Genomic DNA, 24,341 nt, shown 5'->3' on the forward strand with positions numbered 1-24,341 from the left:
GTCCAGAACTGTCATGCAACATTAAATGTTTCACCCTATTGACAGACTTCTCAGGTTGCGAAGTATTTTAGGACAGGAGGCCCCGTTTTCAAAAGAACAACCAGGTCTTTCCTGAACACTGACCGTGGAAAACATCATTAAAGACATGCTCAGCAATGCACGGCCGCCTCTCACTTTAGGGCTAAGTCTGGTCACATGTCATAACGCTGAAAAGCCCATATGCCACTATAATTAGCTCAGGAATGTGTTCTGTGAATTTGGTGCCCCGTGGTCGCTGTGCACAGCTCGAGAGAGTGGTGCAAGTGCTTTCCGGATAAACAAAGGCAGGAGTCAGCCTCTGTGAATCTCTCCAAGCAGCAGGCTCTTTGGTAAGTTTACAATATTTATGCATGGGCTCTGGAAAACTTCTGCAAAAGGATAAATATCAGTGAGTGAGCCAGAGCTGGAGACCACATACGAGGGGGTGCTGAAAAGTTCTCAGCCCAAGCAAACCAACTTCCTAGATTCTGAGCATTATTTTGCCACCGTAGCTGCAGAGAGTGTTATCTTATTTCGTTAGGTATCAAAATTTGCAGAAACGAAATTCTAAGGGCTCCTTTTACTAAGATGCGTCAGGGCCTTAAGGCGCGGAATAGCACAAGCTAAATTGCCGTGTGCGCTGGACCTTAACGCCAGCATTATTCTAGAAGCGTACCGCGCGGTGTAGTGCATGGTAATTTTGTGTGTGCGCTAAAAACGCTGGTGCGCCTTAGTAAAAAGAGCCCTAAGTTTTGGCATCATTTCAGATCGTTGATTTGAACCATATCCGTGGTCAGTCTCGTCTTGGTTGGGCTGGGAACTTTTCAGCACCCCCTTCTATTGCATGCTAATTACCTGCTCTCCCGCTTTATTTCATGCTGCAGTGTTATACCATCAAGCTGCCAATCAGTTGTCCAGAAAAAAATCTTTTTCATTTGCTTTTTGTTTTCTTTAATTATTGCTCCCAATGCATTATTTTGAATCAAAACAAGCTTTTGAGTCCTGTAAAAAAATATATATATTAACCTAATGACTTTTCAAAATCTCCTTCTGTATTTCAAGGGTACTTTAAGAAACACGGAACCCTTTGAAAGATTTTTCTGATTGGTTGAAATTGGGAAAGGGCCCTGTAGATATATTTTGGATATCTGAAAAGATTAAAAGAGTATTATCATGCTTGTTTTGGCAAATATATTGCAACTGATTTTACTGTGACTTTTGGTTATTTGATAGTAGCATTACTCATAGGCAGCGGAACGCTTTTTTGTTTGGGGGTCCCCCAAAAGCTCCCACCCCCACCCCAATAATAGTACTAATTATAATACCATTTTCCCATTCATACAAACAATATAATCTTATTAACAATACATAATGGTTAATGCTGTTTTTTTCTTCTTCACTTTCTGCCATAAATCTGTCTTCTTCTTTTTTTTTTTTTTTTTTTAGAACAAACAGGGAGCTAGGATTTAATACTGGAAGTCTGAAAATTGTGTAGAATGCGTATGTGAGATTGACCTCAATAAATTAAGTGACCACAATGAGTGATCAACAAGATTTTGGTCCGCTCAGAGACATGAAACTCCGAGAGAGAAGGGAAACCCGTACTCCCAAAATGGGTTTACCGTCCAGTCATTGTGAACTTCTAAATGTTAGATCACTCTCTGAGACTTATACGCATAAATCTGTCTTTAGCATTAACTTTTAACATTCAACTTTCTTTCATTTTTCTGCTTTCTTCTCAAAATCTACTTTTTCATGCCTTCCCTTCCCATCTATCCATGTCTACCATCTCCTCCATCTTTCTTCTCCCCTATTCCCATCTATTCATAAGGAGCATTTCTTCTTATCTCTTCCCTGTCGCACCCATTGCTGTGCACTATCTCCTCTCTCTGTCTCCCCTTCCCCTCTATCCCTATGCACCATCTCATCCCTCTCCCATGGTAATACATCTGTCTTGCCCCTTACCCCTCATATGGTCTGGCATCATTCTCCTCTCCTTCCCATAGCCTGGAATCTCTCTCCTCTCCCATGGTCAGGCATCTCTCTCTCCTTTCCTCCCTCTTCTCGAGGTCAAACATCTCTTTCCTCTCCTTTCTGTGGTCTGGCATCTCTCTTTCTCCTTTTCATTCCAGTGGTCTGACATCTCTCCCTTCTTTGAGTCATCTCTCCTCCCTCCCAGTGTAACATTTCTCCCTCCCTCTGCTCCACCACTATCATGTCCAACAGTTCTTCCTCTTTCTTACTTTCCCCATATACATCATCTCTCTTTCCCTCTCACACCACACACCTATGCCAAACAATTCTCAGTTCTTTTTCCCTCCATCAGCAGCATTTCTTTCTCTCCCTTTCCACTATTCCACCTGTGCAGCATCTCTCTTTTCCTCATTTCCTCCCCCCCACCTGTGAATTTGTCCTTCCCAACCCTCTCCCAGTACGTGCAGTATCTGTCTTTCCCAAACCCCTGAACATCTGTTCTCCCTGCCTTTCCATCTCCTTACCCCCTGCGCCCAGCCTCTCCCTGCCAGTCTCTGCACACAACCACTCCCCCCCCTATCAGACTCTGCACCCAGCCCCCTTCCTTCCCCTCCCTGTCAGACTCTGCACACTCCCTCCCTCTCTCTGCACCCTGCCCTGCCCTCCTACCTCCTCTGGCCTGGTAGTCCAGAGGTGCAGCGGGCAGCAGCAAGGTTTCCTTCTCCTGTCCCGCTACTAACCAGCCGGTTGCAGCTGGTTTCTTCTGCCGCTGAGCGGCAATGAGCAAGAGTGCGCTTTGACGTTCTTGCTCAGCGTTCAGCGGCTTCTTTGACTGCCTCCTGCAAATTCTCCCATTTCGCCATGTCTTCTTCAGATAATCAGAACAAAATTCTTAATATAAATAGACCATAGTACTGTGTCTTACAAAACATAATCAGTCCGTGAAATCAGATTTTCCTAATGTATATTTCTTGTGGATATCCCGAAAATTTACTACTCTGTTGGATCACCATGATGGATCTGGGAGACCTCTGCCTGGGCAAAGACACAGACTCACACGGCGGAAGTCTGTGTCTTTGCTAGCAGGCAGGATCAGCCCTTGAGATCACCTAGCTAGCCAACCTGCTTTCGTAGTTTTGGAATTCAGGGACCATTCCCTGCGTAGCTGCTCGCATCTCTGATTTATCAGGAACTTGCGCGCAGGCTGTTTGGCTTCATCCCAGCTTGGCTGAGCTTAATAGTGGGCCGACTGCATGGTCCTCCCTCCGTCACAGTATGAGGTTTTCTTGGGGTTGAAGCCCAAGTTCCTAATGCAAACCTGTAAGGCAGAATTCTTCTCCATTTGTCCTAGCTGTACTCCTAAGCTGAAGCAGGCAGACACATGGCACAGTGAGAAAGGCTTTTATGTCCTATGGAGAAAATTTGGGGGGTCTCCAAAAGTAAGATTTGAAGGTTTCTGCAGCAGAGCTAAGATCCCCCACCTCTAAAACCCCTTTCCCTGCATTTTTTTGAACCTCAGGGGAGTCTCCACATGCCGTTTTGGTGCGATTTTGCTGGTGATGACTATCTGCCTCAAAACCAGGATGTTCAGTCTTACATAGACTGGGAAGATGTAAAGTCCATTTTCATGTTATTATTGTCCCAAAATGCAGTTTCTCTGGCAGAGTCTGGTTTCCTGCATGAGAACAATGGTCAAGAAATGGTGCTCTTAGAGTCCAGCCTCACCTGTGTACGTTCCACTTTAGCAGGAACTTGTCCAACTTTGGCTTGAATCCCTGGAGAGTGTTTTCCCCTATAACTGACTCCGGAAGAGCGTTCCAGTTTTCTACCACTCTCTGGGTGATGAAGAACTTCCTTACGTTTGTACAGAATCTATCTCCTTTCAACTTTAGAAAGTGCCCTCTCGTTCTCTCTACCTTGGAGAGGGTGAACAACCTGTCTTTATTTATTCCCTTCATTATCTTGAATGTTTTGATCATGTCCCCTCTCAGTCTCCTCTTTTCAAGGGAGAAGAGGCCCAGTTTTTCCAATCTCTCACTATATGGCAATTCCTCCAGTCCCTTAACCATTTTAGTTGTTCTTCTCTGGACCCTTTCGAGTAGTACCGTGTGTCCTTCTTTATGTATGGCAACCAGTGCTGGACGCAGTACTCCAGGTGAGAGCATACCATGGCTGGTACAGTGGCATGATAACCTTCTCCGATCTGTTTGTGATCCCCTTCTTAATCATTCCTAGCATTCTGTTCGCTCTTTTCGCCGCCGCCACACATTGCGCAGATGGCTTCATCGACTTGTCGATCAGAAATCCCGTCTCTTTCCTTGGAGGTCTCTCCAAGTACCGCCCCAAACATCCTATATTCTACATGAGATTTTTGTTACCGACATGCATCACTTTACACTTATCCACGTTGAACCTCATTTGCCATGTTGATGCCCATTTCTCGAGCTTGATTATGTCACGTTGCAGATCTTCGCAATCCACCTGTGTCTTCAATACTCTGAATAACTTTGTATTTTCCGCAAATTTAATCATCTCACTCATCGTACCAATGTCCAGATCATTTATAAAGATGTTGAACAGCACAGGTCCAAGCACCGAGCCATGCGGCACCCCACTGGTGATGCTCTTCCAGTCAGAGTATTGTCCATTTACCCCCACTCTCTGTTTCCTATGCTCCAGCCAGTTTTTAATCCACGTGAGTATTTCACCCTCGACTCCATGGCTCGCAATTTTCCGAAGGGGTCGTTCATGTGGAACCTTGTCGAACGCCTTCTGAAAATCCAGATATACAATGTCGACCGGGTCGCCCTGGTCTATCTGCCTGTTTATTCCCTCAAAGAAGTGCAGCAAGTTCGTCAAACAAGATCTGCCTTTGCTGAAACCGTGCTGGCTGGTCCTCATCAGACTGTGTCCGTCTAGGTGATCAATGATGCGGTCCTTTATCAGCGCCTCTACCATCTTTCCCAGTACCGAGGTCAGACTCACCGGTCTGTTGTTTCCCAGATCTCCCCTCAAATCTTTTTTGAAGATTCCAGTCTTCAGGAATCTTTCCCGATTTGATCGACAGATTGGCTATTAGTTGAAGCAGTTCAGCTATAGTCTCTTTCAGTTCCTTGATGACCCTTGGATGGATGCCATCCAGTCCCGGGGATTTATCACTCTTAAGCCTATCGATCTGCCTGCATACCTCTTCTAGACTGACCGTCAACCTTGTCAGTTTCCCGTCTTCGTTTCCAGCATATAGCCTGATGGGTTCCGGTATGCTGCTCGATTACTTTTGTTCAAACTGATGGAGCAGGAGCAGCTCCCTGGGAAGGGGATGGAGTTAAAAGATGATTGAAGGCATTCTGAAAGCAACTTGTGGGTTCAGATGCATAACCCTAGCGATCAGGACCACTAGACACCTCTAAAGAAAGAAGATTATCAAGGTAAGAACCTAATCTTTCTAGATGTTGTCTACAAAATCGACACAACTAGTGTGGTGCTAAGCGTGATTCTATAAAATGCACGCTGTATACTTGTTTTCTTCTATGCTAACTTTTCTATCTACAAATTTGCATTCTTTTCCTACTCTGTCAAATCTCTTTCTTAGACTGTAAATCACTTAGACCTGTCCAGTACAGACCTTGTAGTATAACACATATAAATAAATGTAAATGTATAGTGGAAGAGTAGCCAAGTGGTTAGAGCAGCTGCCTCAGCACCCTGAGGTTTTGAGTTTGATTCCCGCTGCAGCGTCTTGTGACTCTGGCCAAGTCACTTAACACTTCATTGCCCCAGGTACAAAATAAGTACCTGAACATAAGAATAGCCTTACTGGGTCAGGCCATTGGTCCATCAAGCCCAGTAGCCCGTTCTCACGGTGACCAATCCAAGTCACTAGCACGTGGCCAAAACCCAAGGAGTAGCAACATTCCATGCTACCGATCCAGGGCAAGTAGAGGCTTCTCCCATGTCTTAATAACAAACTATGGACTTTTCCTCCAGGAATTTGTCCAAACCTTTCTTTAAACCAGCTACGCTATCTGTTTTTACCACAACCTCTGGCAACGCATTCCAGAGCTTAACTATTCTCTGAGTGAAAATTATATTTCCTCCTATTGGTTATAAAAGTAGCTGTCTAAAATATATAAACTGCTTTGATTGTAACCACACAGAAAAAGTAATTTACATGTCCCATCCCCTTTACCCTTTAGAATCATACTTAGCACTACCAAAGTGGCATCCTAACTTTTAGGCTCATTGTATTTATGCCAGGGATTTTTGGCCTAAATGCCTGCACTTAAGTTGTGCACACAACTGTGCCTAAATCAGAAACTGGCTCATGATCTTCGCCTAACGCTATCTGCTTCTTTTGGAACACGAGAATGCCGAGGAGAGGTTGGTAAAAACTAAAGCTCTTATATGGCATTTTTTAACGACAACAATGCTTTGCGGTAGGTGCATTCTGAGCCCGCCAATGACATCCGTGATTAAACTCCGCCCCATTTCTACGCAGTGAAGTCCTAAAGAGCTAGCGCATGCGTTACGTGCTTCAAAACCAACAAGGATACAGTGCGCACGTGCGTCGATCGATGTTACAGCGAGACGTGTGTACGATTGGATCATTTGCATGGACAAGCTTTACTGAATCGATCGGCCAGAATGACTCGGAAACGGAAAGGACACGAATCGGAGCGATTTGTGAATCTAGCAGCATGTTAGGTGTCTAACTTTCAATTAATAAGAACATAAGAATTGCCGCTGCTGGGTCAGACCAGTGGTCCATCGTGCTCACGCAGCGGCCCCCAGGTCAAAGACCAGTGCTCTTCAATGAGTCCAGCCTCACCTTTGTACATCCCAGTTTAGCAGGAACTTGTCCAGCTTAGTCTTGAAACCCTGGAGGGTGTTTTCCCCTACAACAGACTCCGGAAGAGCGTTCCAGTTTTCTACCACTCTCTGGGTGAAGAAAAACTTCTTTACGTTTGTACTAAATCTATCCCCTCTGTCTTTCTCTACTAAGTCTATTCCCTTCAGTATTTTGAATGTTTCGATCATGTCTCCTCTTCAATTATGAGGTGTTAATGACCAATTATCAATGCTGATTTAGCCTATTAATCAATTAAGTTAGGCACCTATATCGGCTAGACAAAACCGATGTAGACACCTAACTGTAGGCAGATTTTATAGCATTTGGGGGTGATTGCCTAAACCAGTGGTCTCAAACCCTTTGCAGGGTCACATTTTGGATTTGTAGGTACTTAGAGGGCCTCAGCAAAAATAGTTAATGTCTTATTAATGAAATGACAATTTTGCATGAGGTAAAACTCTTTATCCTCTATAATAAAACCCTAAGCGCGCATGTGCACTTAGGACGGCATGTTCCTTGCCACCATGGTGTCTGGGTCCGTGCCAAATTCCATTTTCGAACACAGAGGCAGGGAACACGCCGGCAACTCCCCCCTCCTGCCCTCATTCACCAACCGCTGCCGCCGCTGCTACTCCTCTTCTGCTCCTCTGCTGCTGAGGTTTGCAGGCCGGCTGCAGCTGTAGAGGGGGAACAGAAGGAGGCCACAGAGCAGGCAGGCATGGCACAACAGGGGGCAGGGGGAGGGGGAAAGGGGGCTGCTTTGGGGGGAGGGGTGTGCTGGGGGCAGACAGCAATCATGCTTTGCTCTGGGAGGGGGGAACAGAAGGGGGCCACGGAGAGACAGGCAGGCATGGCGCAAAAGAGAAATACAGGCAAGCAGGGGGCCAAGGAGACAGACAAAATAAGTACCTGAAAGAAAGGCAGACAGACAGGGGGCCAGGGAGAGACACAGACAGAAAGAATGACAGACAGATAGGCAAACAGCGTCCAAGGAGAGAGAGACAATGAAAAAAAAACAGACAGACATCTACTCTAGCACCCATTAATGTAACGGGCTTAAACACTAGTAGTTTATAAATCTTTCCTTTTGGCCAAGTCTTAATAATAATATTGTAATTGATAGCTAAAGAGATATAAGATCAAGAAACTGTTTTATTGTACTCATAATAGTAGCTGGCAGGCCGCATGTGGCCCCCGGGCTGTGAGTTTGAGACCACTGGCCTAAACTAATATACAGTAACTGTGAAACCTCCACATTAATTGTTGGGGGCATGACTAGCATTTTGAGGGCCACAATGCAGTTAACACAGAGAAAAACTTGTTACTACGCATTAAGTGCATGGCAAATAAGGTGTGATGCAGTTATCTACACCTTTCAGATGTAGCTAATTAGACCATGTTATCTCCATGTTAACAGTTAATTCACTGGAAGGCCATGTTTCCACCCATTTCTTCCCCCCCACCCCACCCCCCCCATAGCATTTTTCTTAGCTGTTTATCATAGAAATTAGCTTGCATTAACAATTTAACACAATGCATTAACTGTTAGTGCAGTAATTCCTGTGTTATGATTTTAGTAAACAGAGGCCTTAGTCTGAGAGCTAAGCTTTAGCTAAAACACTTTAATAAACAACATATTTTCCAACTCCTGTTAGGATGACAGAAGACAAACTCCTGTAACCTCAAACTCATCCAATATCTTTAAAGAGTGATGCTGTATTCTCTCAGCTTCTAGGATGGGTTTACAACTTTTCATTTCTATTTGATTTCAGCGAGATGCTCCAGCTTTAGAATTCTAACAAAAATGGAGCTCATACGGTGGAATTTCTACTGAAAAGAAACACCCCACAAGTGAAAATAGCACTTTTTCAAAACTGAGCATAAGATTCACACATCCTAATTCAGCATGGATGAAGAATTCTCAGAGGGCCTTCACTTCCGAGATGAAGAGTTCTCCTCGGGATTACTGAGGCAGCTCAACATGCTAAGACAGAACGAGATTTTGACTGACATTACTATTTGCACCGGTGACCGTGAATTCCCTTGCCACAGAAACGTGCTTGCCTCCAGCAGCCCTTACTTCAGGGCAATGTTCTGCAACAACTTTAAGGAGAGTTTCCAGAAGAAAGTGGGCCTGAAGGGCATTGACTCCACTACGTTGCACCAAATCCTTCTTTATGTTTACACCGGAGAGGTTCTCATCTCCGCAGGGAATGTTCTGTACCTGATAGAAGCAGCTTCCATGTTGCAGTACACAAAACTATTCGAGGCCTGTTCATCCTACCTCCAAAGCCAGCTTACTCCCAACAATTGCTTAAATATGATAAGGCTCTCTGAAATGTTAAACTGTGAGACACTCAATACGAAGGCCAAGAGCATGTCCCTGAAATGCTTTCCTGAAGTAGCCACCTCAGACGACTTGAAAGAGCTCTGTGTACAGGAACTGATTAACTACCTTGGTGACGATGACCTCTATGCTGAGGAAGAACAAGTATTTGACACGCTGATGGTCTGGATCCGACATGACCTACAGGCAAGGAGAGGCTACATACAGGACTTATTCAAGAAAGTGAGACTTCAATACGTGCATCCAACATTTCTCTTCCACTTCATTGCCAACGACCCCCTTATTCAGATGTCTCCTGCCTGCAGAGATATTTTGGAATCGGCGCGTAGGCTCATGTTTTCTTTCAATAGTGCCAGTGCCCCTGACATCAAACCGATGTGGCATGCTCCTCGAAGATATTCACACCAAGAATTCCTGATCAACGTTGGCGGTAGGAAGGACAATCAGCAGACTACCAGGGACGTTTTGCTGTACGATCAGAAGACCCAACAGTGGATTAGCCTTGCTAAACTTCCACTGCGCCTTTATAAGTTTTCTGCTGTAGGCTTGCACAGTAACATTTATGTCTTAGGAGGAATGCCCGTCGGCGGTGAGAAAGCGTCAGCAAGTGCCACTGTCTATATTCTCTCTCTCAAGCTAAATCAGTGGCGTACAGGGGAGCCAATGCTAGTCCCTCGCTATTCACACAAAAGCCTAGCCTACAAGAGCTATATTTTTTCGATTGGAGGAATTGGGAAAAATCAGGAGATCCTGAACTCTATGGAGAGATACGACAGCATTTATAACATGTGGGAGGCCATGGCAAACATGCCCGTAGCAGTCCTGCATCCTGCTGTTGCTGCTAAAAGCCAAAGAATCTATTTGTTTGGAGGTGAGGACATCATGCAAAATCCTGTTCGCCTGATACAGGTAATTATATCGGCACTTCATACCCTTGGCAATCCAGTTTTAGCAGGATGGTCCTGGAGAATACTGAGTTCTCTGCAGGTTGTGATATCTTTTCTTGGACAAGCATAAAAATTATACAGGGTGCCCACAGAAACACTCCTTGATTTTAAATGGTTACAAAACCAAAATTTACTGGAATATTCTTTCACCTTTGAGGCTACAGTTTCATCAACACATAAAGTTTCATATGCTATCTGTTGATTACATACACTTGATGTACTCGGCAAACATCGATGCGATAATCGAGCTCGGACCAGACTCTCCGAAGCATATCCGGCGTGATTGCGTTTATAGCTTCAGTGTTGCGTTCCTGCAGATCATCCATAGTTGCAGGTAGTAGAGGTACGTACACTCTGGGCTCCTTTTACGAAGGTGCACTAGCCTTTTTAGCGCACTAGCCTTTTTAGCGCGCGCTAACCTAAAACTACCGCCTGCTCAAGAGGAGGCGGTAGTGGCTAGCGTGCACAGCATTTTAGTTTGCACTATTCCGCGCGTTAAGGCCCTCTGTCTTTCATGTACCTCCAAAGACAATAGTCCCAAACAGTAATGTCCGGTGATCTCGGGGGCCACTTGGTCATTTTGTCGCATTGCATTGTCTGAAGGTTGTAACGTCTGCACCAATTGCAGCTTATAAGAAGTGCAAGCGATTGTGTAAAGATCTTGCTAACCGTGCTTTTTTGGGATTTGATTTTGTAACCATTTAAAATCAAGGAGTGTTTATGCAATATATAAAGATCATGTTGTGATCAGTTAAGGGAGTCAGACGTACATTTCCAGAGGGCTCAGACGGGAACAGTGAAATATGCAGAAAGAAAAAAAAAAAAGTTTTAGTATTAGCAAAACCATATTTTCTACCATTGCAGCCCCTGTGGCTTCACAGTTTCTGGTTTTCAACCGCCCCCAAGATCTAAAACAATTTGGTCATCCATGAGGGAATTTGACAAGCTGAGGGATGAGCTAAGATGGCTCAAGGAATGAGCAAGTGCATGGCGGCTAATTTTCAAAGGAAAAATATGCAGAGGGATACATTTGAGGGTACGAAACTCCAAGAAAATGTTGCATAATGAGGTCAGAAACTTGTGTGTATCATGTACAAATGAGACCTATGGATTATCATTGCTCAAAGTAGTGAAATAGTACAAGACAGTCAGGTCGAAATAAATGCTAGACAGTTAGAACAGCAGAAAGGCACTAGTCTGAATATTGACCAGTTCCCAATTAACTTCAAGGTCAGTGCATATACAGTGGTACCTTGGATTACGAGCATAATCTGTTCCAGGAGCATGCTCGTAATCCAAAATGCTCGTTTATCAGAACAAAGTTCCCCATAGAAAATAGTGACAACAGCAACGATTTGTTCTAGAACCCGGAGTCTATACCTGTTGGGTGCCGGGTGTTGCAGCGCCATCTCCTCTGTCTGCCTCCTCCGTGGGTCATCTGAAGAAGAACCCCACAGTGCTGCTTCGGGGGGGGAGATGCCAGCCTCCGGAGAACCCCACAGTGCTGCTTCGGGAGGGGGGATGCCAGCTGCGGGAGAACCCCACAGTGCCACGGCCAGCCCTCCACGTCGGATGCCCCTCGCATGCTGGAGAGCCCCCACCCGAGCCCACACAGCCGAGCACCGCCCCACCCGCACGCCGTGCACGACGCCAATGATTGACACTGTGCGCGTCACACGTAACGCGCAGGCGGGACAGTACACAGCCGCGCAGGCCCAGACAGAGGTCCTCCAACCTGCGGAAGGCACCCGATGTAGAAGGCTGGCCGGAAGACGGAAGAGGAATCCCCTGTAAGTGCTCGTTGATCGGGGCAGTGCTCGGTTTGCGAGTCAAAAGTTTGCTAAGTGTTTTGCTCCTCTTGCAAAACTCTCGCAAACCAGGTTACTCGCAAACCGAGGTACCACTGTACTTGGATATTTAATGCAAGGAACCACATTTTTATTTATTTATTAAGTATTTATATACCACCTATCAGGGTTATCTAAGTCAGCGGTCCCCAACCCTGTCCTGGAGGACCACCAGCCAGTCAGGTTTTCAGTATAGCCCTAATGAATATGCATGGAGCAGATTTGCATGCTTGTCACCTCCATGATATGCAAATCTCTCTCATGCATATTTATTAGGGTTATCCCAAAAACCCGACTGGCTGGTGGTCCTCCAGGACAGGGTTGGGAACCACTGATCTAAGTGGTTTACAGTCAGGTACTCAAGCATTTTCCCTAGCTGTCCCAGTGGGCGCACAATCCATCTAATGTACCTGGGGCAATGGAGGATTGAGTGACTTGCCCAGGGTCTCTAGGAGCAGCATGGGGTTTGAACCCACAACTAGTGGAATACTAAGGGGATGGGGGGGGCGGTCTGCCCCAGACACCGTATTGGTGGGGGCACCGGCACCCATCCTCCTCTCCAACCCTCCCCCATCCTTCCCCACCCCCACACCCACTATCACATGGGTGCCCCCTTCCCTTTTCTTGTACCTCTTTAATATACCCAGCGTGAGCAGCAACCCCAACCTGCTGTTTGTGCCAGCATGGGCTCTTCTTGTGACATCACGTCCTGGACCCGCGCCTAGGAAGTGACATCAGAGAAAGAGCCGACGCTGGCACGAACAGCAAGTTAAGAACATAAGAATAGCCTTACTGAGTCAGACCAATGGCCCATCAAGCCCAGTAGCCCGTTCTCACGGCGGCCAATCCAGGTCCCTAGTACCTGGCCAAAACCCAATGAGTAGCAACATTCCAGCATCTCAAAGAATAGCAAGATTCCGGAACCCCAATCAGAACAACATTCCAGAGCTGAGATTGTGATGTCATAATGCCTCATTCCACAGTGCCTCAGAGCCAGCCTCATCAGTGATGTAACAATGATTGGCTTATACTTGGCACATGTAAGAGCATAAGAACAGCCATACTGGGTCAGACCAATGGTCCAACAAGCCCAGTAGCCTGTTCCCACGGTGGCCAATCCAGGTCCCTAGTACCTGGCTGAAACCCAAGGAATAGCAATATTCCATGCTACTGATACAGGACAAGCAGTGGCCTCCCCCATGTCTGTCTATATCAGATTATGGACTTTTTCTCAGGAGCTTGTCCAAACCTTTTTTTAAACCAGCTACGCTATCCGTTCTTACCACAACCTTAAGCAATGAGTTCCAGAGCGTAAGTTAAGGTAGCTGCTCACACCGGGAATGTTAAAGAGGTACGGAGGAAGGAAAAGGGCAAGGAAGGAATAGAGGGGTTGGGGCTGGGGAGCGGAGAAGAGGTCAGGGTGCCCCAGGCGCCTCTCACCCTCGCTATACCACTGTCCACAATTTCAGGGTACTGAGGCTATAGCCTTAACCACTAAACCACTCTTTTCTCCAAGGGCTGGTATTAGTTATTCGGGGGTCCAGGGAGGGGCTTTTAAAGTCCATCTGTAGAATATGCCTCCTGCTTGAGGCAGGCTTTGGGCCCCTTGTGGCATTGTGGCCCAAGGCAGTTGCCCTCTTTGCCATTCCCTAATGCTGGCCCTGCATATGCCCCAGCATTGTCTATGTGGGGTTAGGTCAGCCATGGCTAGGAGCGATTTACTAGCCACTTTCTACCACGGGCTGAATATTACCCCTATTATTAGTAAAAAAAAATTTAAATGAAATAATAATGCAGTCTGCTAAGAAGCTGAGAAATCATATAAAGTTAAGACAGAAAGAAGGCTGTCCTAACTGTCCACTGCTTGTCCTGTTAGTTATGTTTGCTTCCCCTAACTTTGTAATTTTATCGATTTGATCACTGCTTAGAATTTGGAATAGGCAATTAATCAAATTTTATAATAAACTTGAAACTTAAACTTGGTAAAGTCAGCCAGGCACTGGTCTGAATATCAGCCGATGCCTGGTTAACTTCCAGGTTCTCACCCATTGTAGTATCATACACCTTACTCCCTGGTAACTCCCCCCCCCCCCCTTCTGTTCTTCTCTCCCTCCTATTCTTACCCAGAAGCATTGCAAGACCCCCTCCCTCCCACCTCCAAATGCTACTACTGTACTACTACTTAGCATTTCTATAGCACTGCTAGACGTACACAGCGCTGTATATTAAACATGTAAGAGACAATCCCTACTCAACAGTTTACAATCTAATGTTTTTCAAGGTCCCCCCCCCCCCTTTCTGGTGTCTGCTTCCTTCCCACCTCTCTGAAAGAAACAACCAACCTTCCTTAGTCCCCCTGCCTCCCTCCCACCCCCTGGAAAAGCAAGTCCCTCCCCCAATGTTAATGGGCTTACCTGCTTATTTGCCTGGTGGTCCAGTGAGGAAAATGGGCAGAGTCGATACCCACTGGCTCCTGCTTGTTGCGACAGCCCTCCCGAATACGGCTGCCATGAGCTCTAGCTGAATATGACCCCATTGTTTATTGCTTAAATCCAGGTTACATCCTCTCTCCAGCTCTCTCCATCTCCATTTCCATTTTTCTCTTTCTATTCCCTGCCATAAGCCCTATATGTATGCTCCTCTTTCCTTCCTTTTTATTGTAATACTAGTGTTTAAGCCCATTACATTAACGGGTGCTAGAATAGATGTGTATGTCTATCTTTCTTTCTGTCTCTCTGTCTCCTTAGCTGCTGTCTGTCTTTCTTTCTGTCTCTCTCTCTCCTTGGCCGCTTTCTGTCTATCTGTCTTTCTTTCTGTCTGTCTGTCTCTCTCTCTCCTTGGCCTCTGTCTGTCTATCTGTCTTTTTTTCTAGTCTCTCTCTTTGGCCGCTGGCTGGCTGGCTGTCTTTCTGTCTGTCTCTCTGGCCCCCCTGTCTATCTGTAATTCTTTCTGTCTGTGTCTCTCCCTGGCCCCCTGTCTGTCTGTCTTTCTTTCTTTCTCGCTCCTTGGTTGCTGGCTGTCTGTCTGTCTCTTTGGCCCCCCTGTCTGTTTGTCATTCTTTCTGTCTGTGTCTCTCCCTGGCCCCTTGTCTGTCTGTCTTTCTTTCTGTCTGTCTCTCTCCCTGGCCCCCTGCCTATCTCTCTCTGGCCCCCTGAGCAAACCAAGATTGCTGCCTGCCCCCCAGCACACCCCTCCCCCCAAAAGTAGCCCCTTTTCCCTCTCCCCCTCCACTTCCCTGTGCAGCAGTAGCAGCCGGATGCCTTGCAGCACCCGCACCCTGTCCGCTTCGAACAGGCTGAAGGACACCCTCCCGCTGTTGCTCTCGCCGCCGCACACGACGTAAGCTGCCGCAAGCGATGCAAATCGAACACGGCCACGGAGTCACACATCACGCTGTCAGGGATCATGGCATTGTAAGTGTGCATGCCGCTTAGGGTTTTATTATAGAGGATATATCCACACCCCATTTTTCCCTCTGTGTCATGTTTCATGTGTTTGTTTGTCTATCATTTGTAGTTGTTCCAAAATACCATGTATGTTCCCCTTATTAAACTAATTTTTTTCTCTCTCTGTTTTCTCTCTTAAATTGTATACGACTTTTATGGAAACCGCTTAGGCTTTATATGTGGTATGTCAAATAAAATAAGTTTGAAATTTGAAACTATTCACCTCCTGACCTTGAGTGAATTTCTTCCAAAAAGTGTTAACCAGTCCAAGCAGTTGTAGATTGTAGAAGCGAGGCGCGTAAAAAGGGATATGACAGAAACATTCAAACAACTTACGCATAATTAATGTACATGAGGCAAGTATTTTTCAGTGGTTAAGAAAATTCCAGAAAAGAAGTCATGCTCTAAAGCTTAAGATGGGCAGAATCAAGATCAGTGTTTGAAAATATTCACACAAAGGTTGGTGGATACTTGAGACAGGCTCTCTCAGCAGAGGCAGAAATAGTAACCGAATTCAAGAATGTATGGGATAAGCTCAAGAAGGGATTTTGGACAGAGGGATGAGCAATTTGCAGCCACAATCCAGCTTTCAGCTAGTTGAGAGGCACTTGGCATTTGAGATACTGGTGTCTCTGTTATAAATATATCAAAATGCACAGGAAGTCTGTAGTCGGAGTTTTAGTTCAAAGAAGCAATGGGGCAGATGGTCTGAAAAAAAAAATCCAAAATGGTGGTCAAAACAGCAGATCGGCCAAAGTCAAGTCATAAAGATAAATTCATTGTAGTGGGGACACGATGCACATACAGATGCCCGATACAGACCGTGTTTTGCCCACACAAGGGCTGAATCAGGGGTTCATCAAACCAGGTGGTGTATAGAAACAGCATCACCAGCCAAGTATTGGCTAATTACTGTGTATTTGCATTTTATGTGCTATAACCAGCACCTAAACTTTGGTGGCAGTAGGTGCCCTGCCGATGCCTAAGTTAATTGAAAAACGCCAGTGTTGAAGCACCTACTGACGCCAAAATAAAAGGCAGCTGGAATCGTAGCTTGGTAGTCGCTTTAGGCCGCGAAATGCCAAAGTAGGCGTGACCAATGCCGGAAGTGGCATTAGGCGGGCTGGGCGGTGCGAGGGAGATCCTCCCTCTTCCCTGTGCCGGGCTGGACTGGGCTTTGAGCATTTGCGCATGCTCAAAGCCTTCTGGTCTCGCTCTCTCCGAGATCATCTCTGTACTGAAAACCAGTCTGGTTTTCAGTACAGAGTGACAACCTGAGATTGCTCCACAGTCACACCGAGGGTCAGATGCACAAAGCTCCGGAAATCTGGTAGAAAACACCGGGTTGGGAGCGATTTTGATTTTTCGAGCTATGCTCAGCACGAATAGAATGCAAATTATTTATTCAATTTTCTATACCGTTCTCCCAAGGGAGCTCAGAACGGTTTACATGAATTTATGCAGGTACTCAAGCATTTTTCCCTGTCTGTCCTGGCGGGCTCATAATCTACATAATGTACCTGGGGCAATGGGGGGATTAAGTGACTTGCCCAGGGTCACAAGGAGCAGTGTGGGTTTAAACCCACAACCCCAGGGTGTTGAGGCTATAGCGTTAACCACTGCACCACACACTCAGGTATTATCCCAGGACAAGCAGGCAGCATATTCTCACATGTGGGTGACGTCATCCACGGAGCCCCAGCGCGGACAGCTTTTCAAGCAAACTTGATTGAAGTTTCAAGTTTGCACACTGCACCACGCATGTGTGTGCCTTCCTGATCCACTAGAGGGCGCATACCCTCCTCATGGTCCTCAGTTCTTAGTTTTCCGCTGAGCCAGAAAGACCTTGTCTCTCTTCTCTGCGTTCTTCTAAGTGCCTTTCTGGCACCGCGGCTTCTTTATTTTGTAGGGAGTCGCTGTGCGTTTGTTAATTGATCGTGTATTTCTTTGTTTCAAAAAAAAAAAAAAAGGACTTTTTATTGTGTTTTTCCTCCGGCAGGCCCTTCTTGGGCCTCAGCCATGCGGCCAGGCCTCATTTGCCTGCAGCTGTATTTTCTTCTTCCCTGGCCTCTCTCTGGGCTCACCTCGTGTGAGCAGAATGGCCGGGACCCTCTTTCCTTCGTTGGAATCGGACTGTGCAGCTTCGATCCCCGGTAAGTTTTTCTTTCTTTCTTTCTTCTAGGTGCGTTACCTCGGTAACGCCACCGGCTGAGTCTCAGGCATTCCAGGCATCGAGTGCGATCGTGCCCGCCTCTACGAGACCTTCAAAGCGTGCCTCCTTTCATGGGAATACTCATATCGAGGTTGCCCTTATGGAGTGCACTGCTGCACCTTTATTACCAGTTTCATTGGTACGGTGCCGACTTCTGAACCTCGATGTGCCTCGACGTCGACTGGAGCTTCGTCCCTCGACGTCGACTGAGGCTTCGTGCCTCGACGGAGGCTTCGTGCCTCGACGTCGACTGAGGCTTGGTGCCTCGACGGAGGTTTGGTGCCTCGACGGAGGCTTCGTGCCTCGACGGGGACTGTGTGCCTCGACGTCGACGGGGGTTTCGTGCCTCGACGGAGGCTTCGTGCCTCGACGGAGGCTTCGTGCCTCGACGGAGGCTTGGTGCCTCGACGGAGGCTTCGTGCCTCGACGGAGGCTTCGTGCCTCGCCGTCGACGGAGGCTTGGTGCCTCGACGGAGGCTTGGTGCCTCGACGGAGGCTTGGTGCCTCGACGGAGGTTTGGTGCCTCGACGGAGGCTTCGTGCCTCGACGGAGGCTGTGTGCCTCGACGTCGACGGGGGTTTCGTGCCTCGACGTCGACTGAGGCTTCGTGCCTCGGCGTCGACTGAGGCTGCGTGCCTCGACGGAGGCTGCGTGCCTCGACGGAGGCTGCGTGCCTCGACGGAGGCTTGGGGCCTCGACGGAGGCTTGGGGCCCCGACGGAGGCTTGGGGCCCCGACGGAGGCTTGGGGCCCCGACGGAGGCTTGGTGCCCCGACGGAGGCTTGGTGCCCCGACGGAGGCTTCGTGCCTCGACGTCGACGGAGGCTTCGTACGTCGACGGAGGCTTCGTGCCTCGACGTCGACGGAGGTTTCGTGCGTCGACGGAGGCTTCGTGCCTCAACGGAGGCTTCGTACCTCGACGTTGACGAAGGTTTCGTGCCTCGACGGAGGCTTCGTGCCTCGACGGAGGCTTCGTGCCTCGACCTCGACGGAGGCTTCGTACGTCGACGGAGGTTTCGTGCCTCGACGTCGACGGAGGTTTCGTGCCTCGACGTCGACTGAGGATTCGTGCCTCAACGGAGGCTTCGTACCTCGACGTCGACGAAGGTTTCGTGCCTCGACGGAGGCTTCGTGCCTCGACGGAGGCTTCGTGCCTCGACCTCGACGGAGGCTTCGTACGTCGACGGAGGTTTCGTGCCTCGACGTCGACGGAGGTTTCGTGCCTCGACGTCGACTGAGGCTTCGTGCCTCAACGGAGGCTTCGTACCTCGACGTCGACGGAGGTTTCGTGCCTCGACGTCGACTGAGGCTTCGTGCCTCAACGGAGGCTTCGTACCTCGACGTCGACAAAGGTTTCGTGCCTCGACGTCGACTGGGGGCTTGGTGCCTCGACGTCGACTGGGGCCTGGTGCCTCGACTGAGGCTTTGTGCCTCGACGTCGACTGCGGCTTGGTGCCTCACCACCGCCTGAGGCCTTGTGCCTCGACGTAGTATGCGGCTGGGTGCCTCGACGTCGTCTAAGGCTTTGTGCTTTGATTTTCTGACTCAATGTCGACTGGGGCTTGGGGTCTCGATGTCGACTGAGGCTGTGTGTCTTTGTACCTTCAACGTCGGCTGCGGCCGTGTGCTCCGCGTCATTTGACGCTGGTGCTTTGACGTCGCCTGATGCTTGTGCCTCGACGTCGACTGAGGCTGAGGGCCTCATCGTCGGCTGGAGCTCGGTGCCTCGTCGTTGCCGAGGCTTCGTGCCGTCGACGGAAGCTTTGTGCCTTGACGTCACTTGGGCCGTTTTACCTCGGCAGCGGCTGAGGTATTGGGCCTCGGCGTCGACTGCGGGTTTGCGCCTCGGCGTCTCCAGCTCCGGTTTGAGAGGCTTCCCCGCTTTCTCTTCGGTTCATTCCGGGCAGCCGTGACGGAATCTTGTAGTGCGGAGTTTGGTTTCCTGGAGGAGACTCTCTCCCTGCTCCGGCTCTATTGCTCCCGCCATGCGTCATCTCGCTTGGCGCAGAGTGTGGCTGAGGATCCGAACCTCCAGGGTCGTCTCGCCGCTTTTACTTGCGTGAGTTCTGCGCTTCTTCAGGCCTCTCTTGCGGTGGCCACTAACCGCCTCTCAGACCGCGACCGGTCCTTCGCCCCTCGGGACGCCTCCAGCTAAATCCCGTCTGCCTTGGTGGGTTGGTCTCCTTCTCCGAAGGGGCCCTCTGGATACCTTTCTTGTGTTATCTCGGCCTCCTTCGCAGCAGCCGCAATAGCTGCAGCAGCGCCGGGTTAGGGTTCAGCTGCCGGCTTCGGCGACTCCTGGCCGTCCTTTTGACTATTCTCGCATAGCCTCTGGGTTGCTCCCCTTCTGGGGATTCCTCCCCTCCCTTCGGGAGGGGTGTCTCTGTGTCTACGCACCGGGAGTATTGCCTCTCTTCTGTCGGTGGGCATTCCCATCCTCCCTTCTGCGTCTAGTCCTGGCCCTTCGTGACCTGCACTAGTTTCTAGTACGGGAGTGGGTCAGACTCTGCCCACCCCGGTCTCGGGAGTCCGTCGGGGCGGACCTGGACCCAGTTTGTCTGCGCTCCTTCTTGTCTCGGCCTCAGGGGGAGGCCCTTGTTTGTTTATGCCGGAAGGTGGCCCCTCTGTCCTCGGTCCGCCTCCGGTCTTTTCTGCCTCGGCAGGTTGCCTGTCGGCGCTTGAGTCAGCTGGTGTCTCAGCGGTCTTCGGCCTCGGCTGAGCTGTTGCTGATCCTTTTTGGATCAGGGGTCTCCACGGTGATGTCCCGCTGTTCGTCTGGTTTCATCTTCGTGTTCCCCGCTGGACCCGAGCATCTCAGTGATGGCAGGATCGGGATCCCGCTTCCCAGCACATTGTGGTGCCTCCCTCCTGGACACGCTCGTTTCGTTGGTGGGCCACCACTTCGTATCCCCGCATCAGAAGGTTCTGCCGATGGACTCCTCAGCATGGGCTTAGCACCTCGACGGCCTTCGGACTCAGGGTCCTTGGTCGGGTGCAGACTGTCGCAGCCGCATCAATCTGATGGAGCTCCGGGCCATTTACAATGCCGTGGTGGATTTTCGTTATGGGTTGCAAGATTGCGGGGTCCTGGTGCGTCCCGACATCTCGGTGGCGTTATTTCTGTGACCAAGCCAGGGTGTACAGGTTCCCTGTTACTTTGCAGGGAAGCCCTTCGTCATTGGCAGGGGACGTTACACCACTGCTTCTTTCTTCGGGCGGTGTTTTTCCAGGGCGTGCAGCATTGTCTGTTGGACACGTTGAGTCGCCCTTTTCGACCGCATGAATGGTTGCTCCATTCTCGGACTCTGCGGCATGTGGTTGTTCGGTGGGGAACCCAACAGGTAGTTCTGTTCGCTTCGCCCCTCACTCACTGGTTGCCTCGATATTGCTCGAGGATGTTCTCCTGGGTTCGCATCGAGGAGGATGCTTGCCTTCTCGATGGGATGGGCAGGTTCCTCTATGCGTTCCCTCCCTTTACTCTGATTCTCGGGTCTTTGATACACCTCCTGTCGGTCTGCGCCACCAGGATCTTGATGGCTCCTCTGTGGCCCTGGCGGCCATGGTTCTCCCTGCTCCTCCAGCGTGTCAGGGAGACTCAGCTTCTACCTATGTTCCCGTCTCCGCTGTCTCAGTGTTGCGGTTTCTGTTGCATTCCAATCTGCAGTCTCTACACTTATCAGCTTGGTTTCTCGCAACGTGCCTCTCTCCTTCTGTTTCTCTCAGTCGGTGGGGGTGTTCTCGAGGCCTCTCGAAAGATCTCCACTCGGCAATGCTTTTCCCAGATATGGTCCTGATTTGCTGAGTGGTGTGCTGAGCACCGCATGGATTCGCTCTCTGCCTCCTTGCCTTCAGTGCTGGATTTTCTGTTGCACTTGTCTCGGTCTGGTCTCAAATCTACATCTATTCGAGTCCACCTCTGTGCTTTTGCTGCCTTTCTTCGGCCGCTAAATGGGACGCTGCTCTCCGTCCACCAGATGGTTTCCCGTTTTATGAGGGATTTCTTCATTGTACATCCCTCCGGTGGTTTGGGATCTTTGTGTGTTCCTTGCTCAATTGGTGATACCTCCATTTGATTCCATTGATGAAGCTCTTTTGAATTACTTCACCTGGCAGGTGGGTTTCCTGGTTGCTCTCACGTCTGCTCGCAGAGTCAGTGAGCTGCAAGCTCTGGTTGCGGACCCGTCTTTTCCTGTATTTCATCATGACACGGTGGTCCTGCGTACTCAACCCCAGTTCTTGTCCAGGGTGGTTTCGGACTTTCCTTTCGATCTTTCCATTGTTCTTCCGGTCTTTTTTCCGAAGCCCCACTCGCCTCCTAGCGAGGTGGCGCTTCACACAATTGACTGTCAGAGGGCGTTGGCTTTTTGTCTTCAACGCACTCAGTCTCCTTGGACGGTTCCTCAATTCTTTTTGTCCTTCGACCCTAATTGGTTGGGACGCCCAGTTTCCAAGCGCACCTTGTCCAACTGGTTGGCTGCTTGTTTTTCCTTTTGCTACGCTCAGGCTGGTCTCGCGCTGCAATGTCGAGTCACGGGACATAAAGTCCGAGCGATGGCGGCTTCTGTAGCTTTCCTCAGGTCGACGCCTATCGAGGAGATTTGCAAGGCTGCCACTTGGTCTTCGGTTCATACTTTCACCTCCCACTACTGCCTGGATACTCTGTCCAGGAGCGACGGCCGGTTTGGCCAGTCGGTTTTGCGTAATCTGTTTTCTTGTATTGCCAACTTCCCTCCGTCCCTTTTTGGTTAGCTTGGAGGTCACCCACATGTGAGAATATGCTGCCTGCTTGTCCTGGGATAAAGCACAGTTACTTACCGTAACAGGTGTTATCCAGGGACAGCAGGCAGATATTCTCACAACCCGCCCGCCTCCCCGAGGTTGGCTTCTTTGCTAGCTATCTGAACTGAGGACCATGAGGAGGGTATGCGCCCTCTAGTGGATCAGGAAGGCACACACATGCGTGGTGCAGTGTGCAAACTTGAAACTTCAATCAAGTTTGCTTGAAAAGCTGTCCGCGCTGGGGCTCCGTGGATGACGTCACCCACATGTGAGAATATCTGCCTGCTGTCCCTGGATAACACCTGTTACGGTAAGTAACTGTGCTTTATATGCACTCTGGGCTGAATATTCCAGAAAGGGGAGGAACTGTGCCTGCGTACAAGAACTCTTGTACGCAGGCCCAGTACACTTCCTGCGTGGCGCAACAGTTCAAGCTACAGCCTCAGCGTCAGAGGCACTCGACGATTTAAACTTTCCCTCCCTTCTAGGAAAGGGACTCAAGGAGTGAAGAATTTTAGCCTTTTCTCTGGCTTTTAAATTTCCCCAATTAGGGAATGAACTTCCTTTCATTTTGAGATGTCCCAGCTCTTTCCAATCTTTCTGTAAATCTTTAAAAACTTTTGTATTTGCTAAACATTTTGAAAATGAATCCTCTTGTATTTTTTTAACTTATTGTTATCCGCGTTGAGCTTCCTCTGGTTGAAGACACAGTATATAAAGTTAAGGTTTAGTTTAGTTTAGTAGTGAGGGTGAGCGGCATTCAGGGCGCCAGCACCCCTTCCCTGTACCTTTTAACTTCGGCGCTGAAACAGCCACCAACTTGCTGCCCAGGTCGGCTTCGGCACTGTCCCTGACGTCACTTCCTAGGCATGGGTCCTGGAGAGAGAGCCGAAGCCGACTTGCGCAGCAAGTTGATGGCTGCGCACGCTGAAGTTTAAAACGTGCAGGGGAAGGGAAAGAGTGCATGCGCGGCACATGGGGAAGGAGTGGGAAGGGCCAGAGGAGAGAAGGAGGGGTGCCAGTGCCCCGAGCAAGATGGTGCCTCTGGCAGCCGCCCCCTCACCCCCCCCCCCCCTTTATTACACCACTGCTCAGCATCCTGAGGTTGTGGGTTCAAACCCCATGCTGCTCCTTTTGACCCTGTGCAAGTCACTTAAGAACATAAGACTAGCCATACTGGATCAGACCAATGGATTGACCTCTGGGCTAGATGAACCAAGTCATAAGTACCTGGCAAAAACCCAAGCAGTAGCAGCATGCCAGAGCTGAGATTGTGATGTCATAATACCTCATTCCACCAGTGCCTAAGAGCCAACCTCGTCAGTGATGTCACAATGGCTTGACTATCCTATACTAGGCTCACATAAGAACATAGGAATAGCCTTCTGGGTCAGACCAATGGTCCATCTAGCCCAGTATCCCATCTTCCCAGAGGCCAATCCAAGTCACAAGTACCTGGTAAAAACCCACATAGTAGCAGCATTCCATGTCACCAATCCAGGATAAGCAGTTTATGTTAAGAACATAGGAGACAGCACCTCCACCACACCAGATACATTAGATCAGTGGTTCCCAACCCTGTCCTGGGGGACCACCAGGCCAATTGGGTTTTCAGGCTAGCCCTAATGAATATGCATGGAGCAGATTTGCATGCCTATCACTTCCATTATATGCAAATATCTCTCATGTATATTCATTAGGGCTAGCCTGAAAACCCGATTGGCCTGGTGTTCCTCCAGGACAGGGTTGGGAATCACCGCATTAGATAGATTGTGAGCCCGCCAGCTCCGAGAGGGACTATGCTTGAGTATCCGATTTGTAACCCATTCTGAGCTCCTTTTGGGAGGAAAGGCTACAAAATCAAATAAGTAAATAGAATAGTATCAGATCGGTTATAAAGGGAGGTTCAAACGTAAAGTGGAA

General features: G+C 48.9%; 1 protein-coding gene across 2 annotated transcripts in view; it reads left to right on the forward strand.

The window, feature by feature from the left end:
• The first annotated feature begins 253 nt into the window (after positions 1 to 253).
• KLHL38 (kelch like family member 38) overlaps positions 254 to 24,341 on the forward strand; it is a 45,810-nt gene continuing 21,722 nt past the window's right edge. Inside the window, exons 1-2 of one of the 2 annotated variants that reach the window (XM_033929772.1) lie at positions 254 to 368; positions 8,614 to 10,097. In XM_033929772.1, the coding sequence (XP_033785663.1) occupies positions 8,748 to 10,097 (1,350 nt within the window). In that variant the 5' untranslated portion in view covers positions 254 to 368; positions 8,614 to 8,747. Of the gene's footprint in view, positions 369 to 8,613; positions 10,098 to 24,341 lie in introns of those variants that run through there. The other variant, XM_033929773.1, reaches the window with a different exon arrangement.

This window comes from Geotrypetes seraphini, chromosome 2, assembly GCF_902459505.1.
Source record: "Geotrypetes seraphini chromosome 2, aGeoSer1.1, whole genome shotgun sequence".
Classification (NCBI taxonomy): Eukaryota; Metazoa; Chordata; class Amphibia; order Gymnophiona; family Dermophiidae; genus Geotrypetes; species Geotrypetes seraphini.